At 39.4% G+C, this 12,371-nt stretch overlaps 1 protein-coding gene across 2 annotated transcripts in view; it reads left to right on the plus strand.

Moving 5' to 3' along the window:
* CHRNA5 (cholinergic receptor nicotinic alpha 5 subunit) overlaps positions 1-12,371 on the plus strand; it is a 26,574-nt gene continuing 14,203 nt past the window's right edge. Inside the window, exon 1 of one of the 2 annotated variants that reach the window (XM_069560121.1) lies at positions 1-345. In XM_069560121.1, the coding sequence (XP_069416222.1) occupies positions 219-345 (127 nt within the window). In that variant the 5' untranslated portion in view covers positions 1-218. The remainder of the gene's footprint in view (positions 346-12,371) is intronic. The other variant, XM_069560122.1, reaches the window with a different exon arrangement.

Here is a 12,371-nt window from a genome sequence, read left to right on the forward strand (position 1 = left end):
GGGGCCAGGCTCCCGAGTCTCCTCACGCTCCCTGAGCCCGCCCAAATCCAGCCGGGACTGGAGGCTACCCTGGCGCCAGTGGAGGAGCGGAGCACCCGGTCTGCTGCAGCTGCTGGCACCTGGCTCCAGCCCACACTCCCGGTTCGGTTCCTCGGGTCCGCTTTCCCCGCGCGACCGTCGTGTGGCGGCTCCCTGCGTTGACGCACGGGTCCTGGTCGATGGCTGCGCCGGCGTTGGGGCGCTGGGTCCTCGGCCTCGGGCCCCTCCTGCTCCAGTTCTTCCTCCCTTTCCAGCTGGTCGCAGGGCGCTGGGGTCCGGAGGGCGCGGGGGGCGGCGTGCACGGAGGTGAGCCTGGCGACGGAGGGCGGTCTCGGGCGTTCGCCCTCAGAGCGGGCGGAGGGGCTCAGGGCGGCGGGAGTGCGCCTAGCTGGGACCTCGGGGCGGCCGGGGCAGCTCCACGCCGGTACCCGGAGAGCCGCGAGGTTGCAGCCGTCACGGGAAAGCCTGTTACCGAGGGCGGTTATATTCTTCTCCTGGGGGCTTGGAGTAAGGTTTCAGCCTAAGTGCTCAGATGTGTTTATTTAAATATAGAGGAAAGGCCACTTTGACTTTTGTTCCGTGACTCTCATCTCTCTGGGTGACTTAGTATATATATACTTCGATACAACTTTTTCAATAAAAGATGCCCTCCTTATCCATCAGGGCTTTACTTTCTTGGTTTCAACTGGGTTTCCCACGTTGTTACTTTATTCTTAGACGAGTATGGCGGCTCCTTCATACTTGCTTGTGAATAAAGGGGGGTCGAACATCCCACTGTGAATAAAGTGGGGTGAATAAAGAGTCGAACACGACTGAGCGTTGCGCTCGCACACACATCGAGGCTCCTTGGGTTTAATACTAGGGATTAGGATTTGATCTGATTTGATTTACCGCTTGTCCCTGTCCTCTAACTTGCCCCTTGGCGTTCCAAATCTTTCCTTTCGCCGATGATGAAAAGTGTGAGTTGTGTAAGACTGGGGAGCGGACTAACGTGGCTGCAGAGCTATTTGCATCCTAAGTTCTTGCTCAGCATCTTGGAATAGAGGTTTTTCTTCTAGCCTTCTCTATTTCAAAATGTTTTGGACAGGAATAGAAACAAAAGAAAATGCTTAGTACTTTTTCAAATTGAAAGCTTTAGGAAGTTTGTCAGCCCTCTCAATACCTTGAAGAAAAAATGCTACCGCTTATGGAGCACCTGTGGTGTGATCGCCTGGAGAAGGGAATGGCTACCCACTTCAGTATTCTTGCCTTGAGAATTCCATGGACAGGAGCCTGGCAGTCTACAGTCCAGGGGGTGGCAGAGTCAGACACTAACACACACATGGTCCGTTAAGCAGGAGATAAAAGCTGAAGTTCACTACGCCAGTATTTCAGTTTTTATGAGTAAGGAAACTTTATTTGGGTATAAGCAGAACCTTCTTCAAGGTTTTTAACCTCTGATTCCTGATTCTAGGAAGTGATAATCTTGAAGACTAGAATTATTTCTTGCAGGATGTGTTGCTTTACAAGGACTGTAGAGAAATAAGGTGAAGGATGATTTAAACAAATAAAATCTGGTGCAGAAGGTGTCATAATTTAACAGTAAGAAAGGAGTGTGATTTTGGAGCCAGGCAAACCTGGGTTCAGATTATGACACGTGTATCTTGACTTGGACAAGCTTGTCTCAGCTGTCCTCCTCCTTTGAAAAACGGATGATACTGCTTACCTCTCAGTTGTTTTCAGGATTAAATAATATATGTGAAATGCCAAGCACTGTGCCTGACATTCTAGAAAATAGTAGTCTCTATGCCTTTTGGTGAAAGTGGATAACTTTCATGTTGTATTACATTTATAGATATATTTTTCTCTTGGTCCCACATGAGCTTCTTAAGAACTGTGATCTTATCCTGTGTATCTTTGTATCTCTTAAGACCTAGCTTATTGTAGCAGTCCAGTAAATGTTGGTGGATGAATGATGGAACAGTAAGATCTCTCTGAATATCAGTTTCCTCATCTGTAAGATGAGTGAGCATTAAAGGCTTCCCTCTCTAGCTCTAAAATTCCAAAAAACTGTTGCTTTTAGCAAGTGATCATTTGAAGAGTAATGTTGAAAAGACAATGGAATTGCACACGGGCTAATTTATATGCTTTTGTGTAAAACTGCAGAAAGTGAAAGTCACTCAGTCATGTTCGACTCTTTGCAACCCCATACAGTCCATGGAATTCTCCAGGCCAGAAAACTAGAATACTGGAGTGGGTAGCCATTATTTCCTTCCCCAGGGGATCTTCCCAACCCAGGGATCAAACCCAGCTCTCCCACATTGCAGGTGGATTCTTTACCAGCTAAGCCATCATGGAAGCCCCAGAGGTACTCCATTAATTTGCTGTGTTTCCTTGGGCATATTGCTTGACCTTACTGAACTGTTATTTCTCCATCTTTAAAATTAGAAGGTGATAATAGATGGATTTCAGGTGCTTCCAATCATAATTAATTTTACATTTACATTTTATTGTTTTCATATTCATCCTAGAATCTTAATAACTCTTCCTTGTGGTTTCCTGGGAGCCAGTCTCTAGGAAAAGAAAATGTCTGGTCTGCCAGCTGCCATACTTATTTAACTGGTGTAAGGTCACAGAGCTATGAAAGATTCTCAGGAGGCAATTTTGTCTATATTAAAGAGTAGATAATTAACCTAGTACATTAAAATAATATAAACCTTTTAAACTGACCCGACCCTGATTAGGAGAGTGATTTATGGAAATTAGTCATTGGTCAATTATATTTCTTAGCTGTATAGTTGTGAAACATTTTCAATGGTTGAAACTTTATTTGTAGTGACTGAGTTCTGTTTCATTCAAAGGGAAATAAAATAATTATTTTGTGGAAAATGAGAGCTATGAAAGATTTTTTCTCCTCACCTTTAGTCATTTTCATTAACATATTAAGAAGCTAATAAAATACACATATAGTGACCATCCTCTTTACTTTTATTATGATTACATCCAAAAGAATGTTGAGATACTTTATGTAAGGACACAGAGTTTTCACACAGTTTAATTGAAAGTAAAAATTATTTTTGTTTTCTTGCAAATGCTAAATATGCCCTGAGTTAGACTGAGCACCTGGAACATAGGGTTTTATTTGTGTATTTCCTGATACGTTTCAGATGTACCTGAGTTTGTAAATGTAGCCTGTTGATGGAACCTTAAAAAGGTTTTCAATCATTCGTCAGAATAGGGCTTTTTTTCAACCTATAATGTACAAATTAGATCTAGTAATTTTTTATAATTAGGATATGAGTTTTTTAATATGTAATTTCAGTATAGAACATTTTTCTTCTAATAGCATTATATTTCTTCCCTAAAAAATTGGAATTCTTTCAGCTGTAATTTTAAGTTTAATATTAAATAAGCATGTCTTGACAATGAGAGTTGGTGAATATTCCTTTTGGAAAAAAGTTTACAATTTGCGTCTGTAAAACTGCTCTCCAAAATGGCAAAGGTATGGTTTTATAATGACAATAGGACAGAAGAGATTATTTTTAACTGTCTTTTTCTGCTTGGTGACTAAAATTTTAATTTAAATGTTTTGTTTCCACTTTGGGGACGCCTGATATCATTTCTTCTAACTGTGTTTGATTCAGTGACCACATGCTCCTTTCTTCTAAAGGAGAATTATAGTCTTTTGCCAGTAAAAATAGGAATTAAATACGAATATTTGAATTCTGACAAAAAGAACAATATAAACTTTTTTTTTTTACTTTATTTTGCTTTATAATACTGTATTGATTTTGCCATACATTGACATACAATATAAACTTTTAAAAGGTACTGAATTATTTTTGGGTCTGCTGGGTCTTCACTGCTGCTCGTGGGCTGTCCCTCGTTGGGGCGAGCAGCGGCTTCTCTGCAGTTGCAGTGCTTCTCGTTGCTGTAGCTTCTCATTGTGGGGCGTGGGCTCTAGAGTGCTCAGGCTCAGTACTCATGGCACATGGGCTGAGCCTCATGGCCATGTGGAATCTTCCCAGACCAGGGATCAAACCATGTCCCCTACATTGGCAGGCAGACTCTTAACCACTGGACCACCAGGGAAGTCCAATATGAACTTTTGATATATTTCTTTTTATTTTGTGATTTACAGTGTATAATTAGGCAAAACTGGTTTTCCTTTCAGTGTTTCTCAACCTCTGGCATTTGGGGCCAGATATTTGTTTCTTATGGGAGATTGTCCTTTGCCTTGTAGGTTGTTTGGCAGGAACCCTGACTTCTACCCACAAGATGCCTGTGGAACCCACTGAAAAATATCTCCAGATATTGTCAAATGGTTCTTTGGGGACAAAATTGTCTCCCTTTTCCCCACCCTTGAGAATCACTGCTCTTAGTCTTGTAGACCAGGGCTTCTCAAACTTTAATGTGCACAAGAATCCTCTGGGGATGTTAGAATTGCAGCACTGATTCAGAGACATGGGCTGAGCTTCTGCATTTCTAACAAGCGCCTGGGTGGTGAATGCTACTGGTCAGAGTACCACACACTGAGTAGCAAAGTTGCAGACAGTTTCCCGTTCATATAAAGTGGATGGATTCTCAAGAGGATGCAATGATAGTAATTATGGAAATAGAGGATTTACAACGAACTGTAGCCCAAACAGGAGAAGACCAATAGAAAGTAAGCTCCATCCCACCAGCCTAACAAATAGAGCCATCTTCCGTTTGCATTTGTCCTCCTAAGCCCCACTACTCATTCATCTTTGGACAGTCCTAAGGAGGAATTTTGCAGGAGTCTTATCAAGGTCACACAGGCTGAAGTGAGCTGAGGCAACTTCATGTTCTGGCGGGTGTTTTAGTTCATGACACTAAATATATGAGCTCATGATACATATTTATTGCCTGTTGAGAGGTTTGAGGTGTCAAATTACGATAGTGAACTCTGCATTTATTCAATCTGATGATGCTTAAACTTTAAAGTGTGCAAGTTGTCTCTTTTTGAAAACTATTGACTAGACCTAAATTTAACACTGCCTAAGGTCCATGTTCTGGCGGGTGTTTTAGTTCATGACACTGTAAATATATGAGCTCATGATACATATTTATTGCCTGTTGAGAGGTTTGAGGTGTCAAATTACGATAGTGAACTCTGCATTTATCCAATCTGATGATGCTTAAACTTTTAAAGTGTGCAAGTTGTCTCTTTTTGAAAACTATTGACTAGACCTAAATTTAACACTGCCTAAGGTCATTTTCTTACCGCCAGTGTTCTGAGAGTCAGGGCAAGATGTTAAATTAGGTTTACTAAAGCATATCAGTTACAGAGAAACTTTATTCGATAATTCTGTGATAAAAATCAATAGAAAATATAATGAAAATCCTTGAGTGAAAAAAAAAAACCCTCTGCATTTCATTTATAACACTTAAAATAATGATTGGTAAGCATGCCTACTTGCCACATTGAAAATGTTGGACATAGTATACATTTCTTCTCATGTACAAAATGATTGATTATGTTCACTTTTTTACCTTGCTATTGCTTAAAATAGACCTCTTTGGACTGCGGCAGAGAGGATCTTTTAAAAAGTATGTAAGACACTTTTCGTTAACTTATAAAAATACAAGGAGACTTGTAGGGGAAGATTACTCCAGGAATGCCTTAATTATGAATTGAGGGTATATAATATATATCACTCTTACAAACTTTTTAGATATATTATTTTGTTCTATGATGATGTGTAAAGAAGAAATGGAAGGCTATGGGCAGTAACCAGCAAAATTGAAAACGTGTACCCTTGACTCAGCACTTCTACATCTGAGAGTAGGTGTCATGGAAGTCCTTGTATTAATACAAGGATTTAACTTGTATGTTAACTACAGCATTTTTTCATTATAGCATTGTTAGAAATAACCAAAAGCTAACAACAGTATCGGAGAAGGCAATGGCACCCCACTCCAGTACTCTTGCCTGGAAAATCCCATGGATGGAGGAGCCTGGTAGGCTGCAGTCCGTGCGGTCATGAAGAGTCGGACACGACTGAGCAACTTCACTTTCACTTTTCACTTTCATGCATTGGAGAAGGAAATGGCAACCCACTCCAGTGTTCTTGTCTGGAGAATCCCAGGGACGGCGGAGCCTGGTGGGCTGCCGTCTATGGGGTCGCACAGAGTCGGACACGACTGAAGCAACTTAGCAGCAGCAGTAGCAGCAACAACAGTATAAATGCCTACCAGTGGTGAGAGCTTACATAAATTATGATACGGCCGTAACCCATACCACTTCGTGTCTTATGAAGAAAGCGTGGAGATGGATGGGTGTACATTGATATAGAGAAATGAATGAAAGAAAGCAAGTCACAAAACTTGAAAAAGAAAACATTTGTTCTTCCTCTGTGTGTGAGTGCACTTTAAGATGGCCACACAATAAACTTTAAAGTGGTTAGCCTTGGAGGAAGGGAGATAAAGAGGAGGAGATGGACAGTTCCTACTTTTCATGTGCTTTTGGTTGGAATCTTGACAATGATCATATGTAACTTTTATAATGAAAGTATTACTTTGAGAAGAACAGAGACAAATCTGGGTCCTAGTTCTGCCTCTGCTGCCTTCTGGCTACTGTTAGACCAGTGATTCTTAAAGAGTCTTCTTAAATCTTTAGCATCTGCTACAGCTCTGGTATATTAGAGCCTAACATGTGATACCCAGTTTAGTTTATTCGTTCATTCATTCAACAGATGTTGAGTGGCTGCTTCCTGTGTCAGTCTCGGTGCTAGAGGTAGAGCAGAAAACTCTGGTGCCTGGCTTCCTGGCGGGCATATTTAAGACAAATTTGCATATTTATTTACTTTCATCAGATCATACTGTTAAAAGTATGGCTGTGCAGAGAACACCCCACAATGTGAAGGGCACTCCCTGCAAATGAGAATATGGCTGCAGCCCTGAAGTCTGACACGGCATCACTCAACACTACTGAGTTTGGGCTGGATAAATCTTAGTCATAGGGGCTGTCCTGTGCACTACTGGTGGCTCAGATAGAAAAGAATCTGCCTGCAACGTGGGAGACCCAGGTTCAATTCCTAGATAAGGAAGATGCCCTGGAGATGGATACGGCAACCCACTCCAGTATTATTGCCTAGAGAATTCTATGGACAGAGGAGCCTGGCAGGCTATAACCCAAGGGATCGCAGAGTCGTACATGACTAAGTGACTAACAGATATACCGTGCCCTACAGAATGTTTGGTAGCATCCCTGGCTTCCATCCAGTACTCCCACCACCCCCTCCATGTGACAGTCCAAAACATCACCAAACATTTTCAGCATTTTTCCAACAGATAGTCTTGTTTTATTTAAGTAAGTTAGAAAGTGGGGACATATGAATTTAATACCTAATTACTGGTGCCAAGTACTCAAATCACAGTTTTCAGCTTTGCAGTTTTGCTTCCTTTCTTAATCACCATACTAAAATTAAGGATCAAGTTTACATTTCTTTGAGAATATATGTGGTTTCAGTAAGTAACTTAAAAGTGAAACTTTTTTGATAAGTCATTCTTTTAATTCCTCAAACTTGAGATGATACCAGAGTAATGCTTCTTGGAGTTACAGATGGATTTGTGAAACCCAAATTTAAATCTCACAGAGTTAATAACAGTATACATATTGTACCTTTTATGTATTCAATTTAGTTTTTTCTGTCATTATATTTTTAACTACTTCAGAAGAATTGTCCATTAATTTGTTGTTGTTGTTACTCTTGTCCTGTTTTTAGTGTGTTTCACTGCTAGGTTCCCTTTGTTTTTCTGAGATGTGTGATTCATGTGCTGTTAGTAGGTTGGTATTTAATTATTATTAGCTGTAAAGGGTAGAGACTTGAGGAGAGCTTTTCACTGAACTGTCATTGCAGTGTTGAGAGTGCCTGATGCCACAGATATGTTATTCCCTTTTTTTTTTTTTTTTGCAAGTTTCCACTGTCTATGGTATTCTATAGGGAGATGATCTTTTAGGCTATCAGGAAAGTTTTAGGTAGAAATCGGAGCACTACAGGCAGTAATTGCTTTGTGATAGTACTTTTGTGTATTTGCCTTTTGAGGTCTATCAGTTATCCTTACTTTAGCAATCATTTAGAGGCTGATAAGAATGACTGCTGGCACTTCTAGGCACAGTTTTACTTAATCCTTACAATAACTTACTTTATTAGGTTGGTATTGTTTTAGACCAGTTTTACAGATGAAAAAACTAATATGCAAAGAAGTTTTATCTCCAGGTCAGACAATAAGTATTAGAAGTTAGATAGAACTCCACTCGTGGACTTAAAATCTACTAGTTCTTAGCCAGCATGTTATATTGCCTCTCTTCATACTCAAATCTGAGTAGCACAAGGCCTCTCTATCTTTAAAAAGATGTCTAGTGGGACTTCTTAATCCTTATTAGTTAACTTCTGTAGCTCTTGTGACAGTTGCTTTCACAACCAAGGGTGAAATTCTGAATTACTAGAAATAAGTGGAAATTGTCAGATGGTATTAACTGCTTCATCTGTTCATGTATGCATTCAGCACACAGACCACCTGCTCTGTGCCAGTATGCTGTTAGGACCTGGGGTTGTTGTTCAGTCGCTCAGTCGTGTCTGACTTTGCAACTCCATGGACTGCATCACACCAGGCTTCCCTGTCCTTCACCACCTCCCGGAGTTTGCTCAAACTCATGTCCATTGAGTTGGTGATGCCATCCAACCATCTCATCCTCTATCAGCCCCTTCTCCTTCTGCCTTCAATCTTTCCCAGCATTAGGGTCTTTTCCAATCAATTGGCTCTTTGCACCGGGTGGCCAAAGTATTGGAGCTTCAGCTTCAGCATTCCTTTTCCTGAATATTCAGGACTGATTTGCTTTAGGATTGACTGGTTTGATCTCCTTGGTGTCTGGGAGACTCTCAAGAGTCTTCCCCAGCACCACAGTTCAAAGGCATCAGTTCTTTGGTACTCAGCCTTTTATATTGTCCAGCTCTCACATTTGTGAATAACTACTAGAAAAACCATAGCTTTAAGGGTCCCAATTTCTCCACATTTTAACCAAAAAACATGTTATTATCTGTATTACTTATTATAGCCATCTTAGGGGGTATGACATGGTATCTCATGGCTAAAGGTTTGAACATCTTTTCCTGTAATTATTGGCCTTTCTGTCACTTGCTTCTTGGAGGAAACGCAATGACAAACCTAGACAGCATATTAAAAAGCAGAGACATAACTTTGCCAACAAAGGTCTGTCTAGTCAAAGCTATGGTTTTTCCAGTAGTCATGTATGGATGTGAGAGTTGAACTACAAAGAAAGCTGAGTGCTGAAGAATTGACTCTTGAGAGTCCCTTGGACTGCAAGGAGATCAAACCAGTCAATCCTAAAGCAAATCAGACCTAAATATTCAGGAAAAGGTAGGACTGATGCTGAAGCTGAAACTCCAGTACTTTGGCCACCTGATATAAAGAACTGACTCATTTGAAAAGACCCTGATGCTGGGAAAGATTGAAGGCAGGAGGAGAAAGGGACAACAGAGGATGAGATGGTTAGATAGCATCGCTGACTCGATGGACATGAGTTTGAGCAAGCTCCAGAAGTTGGTATTGGACAGGGAAGTCAGGCGTGCTGCAGTCCACGGGGTTGCAAAGAGTTGGACACGACTGAGTGACTGAACTGAACTGAAGTATCTGTTTTTAAATTGATTAGGTTGTTGGTCTTATTCAAGTCCCTTGTCAAGATGTATAATCTGCAAATTATTTCTCCTGTTTCTCTCTTTAAGTAGTAAGGGAAGAAAAGCTACTCTTAACTTACTACTGTGTTCAGCACTAAGTATAATGCTGTAGGAATGCCCGACTAAAGAAATGATTCCTGCATTCCAGGATGTTTGTTTCCTGGAGACCCACGACTTATGTGACATAATTGAAAAATAGTGCAGAGCAATACAGTAAGTCCCTTACATATGAACCTTCAGGTTGTGAACTTTTAAGATGTGAATATGCCCCTGTATGCCAACTGTTGTACTGTACTACTATATTTTTCAAGGTACTGTACTTTAAGATGAAAAATATTTTATTTTTGTGTTTGTTTCTTATGTATTATTTGTGTGCAAAGTATTATAAATCTATTCAGTACAGTACTATTCAGCTGTGTTAGTTGGATATCTAGGCTAACTTTGTTTAGACTTATGAACAAATTTGACTTATGAATATACTTTTAGAACAGAACTCATTCATGTGTAGTGTACTTTCTGTATAGTAATTGCCACAGGATTCCTAGGAATCCTGGTTGAAAGTGATTGCTTTAAAGTATTTATTTTGAGTAGGATGAGCAAATGTTAATTATTCACAAAAATTTTTTTAAATAATTCTTTAGTTTGATTCAGTTTCTGTAGAATTTAGCTTATATATAGTATCACGTTTTCTGAATCAGTCCTTACTACTGGATGATAAATGTGGATTTACCTGTCTTTGAGTACGAGTGCATTTCCAGCATTTGAAAGGCATAGTGCCTGATACAAGGCATATTTTGTTAAATGTTTGTTGAATGAATGAGCAAACATTGGTGGGGCTTGAGCTCTCAGGGGATATAACCATAAACCTCTTTCCAGTTGTCATGAGGCAGAAGAAATTAATGTGGAAAGAGGAAGAGGCTGAGGGGAGCTGAGCTCTGCCACTTATGAGCTCTGTAGCACTGGCCTTTCTGGTCTATATCCTCATTTGTTAAGTAAGGGAATGTGTTGGATCATCTCCTTCTTAATATTTTGGGGTTTACGAGCACTATGAACTGAAAACATTTAGAACCAGATAAAGAAACATGGCCTCTAAGCAGAATTTGAGTGCACCATTAAGTTTTTGTGCTAAAATACCGTCGACCTTTGCACCTATCATTTCTGTAACATTGTACTAGGAAGATGTTACTTCTAGTATTGGATGTACTAAGAAAGTATTCACAAGGTAGTATCTTAAGGGTTCTCATTAAGTAGAACGATTATCATTTTATTTATTTATACCCTATCTACTTTCTTTCAAACAAAATTTGAGGTGGCAATTCGAGTTAGTATTTTTTTTCCCCTAAGACAGTTTCCTTAGATGCTATTAAAAAACTTTTTTTTTTAGGACCTACTGGATAGCACAGGGAACTATACTCAATATCTTGTAATAACCTATAATGGAAAAGGAACTTCCCTCAACAGCATTTCTGGACACAAACCTCATGGTTCTGAAAAGTCTCAGAAACTCAGTGCCTGGCATAGATGTTTTCACTATACACATGATGTACACGACCATCCGATATTTACCCAATCCCATCAGAGTGTTATCTCTGTCTTTTAAACAACCTTAAACTTTTGGTGTTTCAGAGACTATAACGTTTAAAAATAGAATTAGAATAGGAGAAACTGGTCAGTAATGCTATTTTAACTTGAACCTCTGAAATTAACAGCTTTTAAAATTACAGAGAATGACTCCTTAGCGTGTAATATTCTAATTGAATTGCAATAGCTCCAGTACTGCATTTCAGCAGAAGGAGACTTCTACAGAGGCATGGCACAAACTCTTACGGTATTTATAGGTTAAATCAAATATCTTAAGTAGCCTAGGGAAGCAAGACATAAACTCTGAAGACTAAGCTGCTCTATTAATTAAGGAATAGGCAGTGAGAGAAAATCAGAGGATGGATTTCCTCTAGCTAAAATAATTAGATACTTTTTAATAGCTCTGTATAGAAAACATGGTCTCTCATTACAAAAAGAGATTTTGTGAAAGTGCTAATTTTCTGTCAAATCATTCTTTCAGGTTAGAGAAAGATCAACACTAGCTACTCTAAATCTGCAATATATACGTTATGATAAATAAGCCATTGACATTTTGTTTTAAATAAGTGTTTTTTCTTTGTAAAATCATGAGTTTTGAGTAAATATCATCCTTGAATTTCATGGATTCCACATTTCCTAACAGAGACTCCAGTGTCCATAAAACACTAAAAACCCATTTCTTTAAAGAGACTTATTTAAACTCAGTAGAAGTGTAAACATTACTGTGATCCATAAATCTAATTAATCTTTCTTTGGCTATGGCATCTCAAACTTGTAAAATTTTGTCTTTTTTTTTTTAAGTCTTGAACCCTAAGGTAATTGTATACAAATGTGTAGCAAAGATATGACAAAGCTGAATAATTTACTCAGTATTTTTGTGTCCATATATATTAAATGCATGTAAATTAAAGCATGCAGTTCATGGGGTCTCAAGGAGTTGGATACGACATAGTGACTGAACAACAAATTAAAGCATGTTTATTTTATATTTATGCTGCACGCTAAGTCGCTTAGTCATATCTGACTCTTTGCAACCCAGTGGACTGTAGC

This window comes from Ovis canadensis, chromosome 18 (genome assembly GCF_042477335.2).
Source record: "Ovis canadensis isolate MfBH-ARS-UI-01 breed Bighorn chromosome 18, ARS-UI_OviCan_v2, whole genome shotgun sequence".
Taxonomy (NCBI): domain Eukaryota; kingdom Metazoa; phylum Chordata; class Mammalia; order Artiodactyla; family Bovidae; genus Ovis; species Ovis canadensis.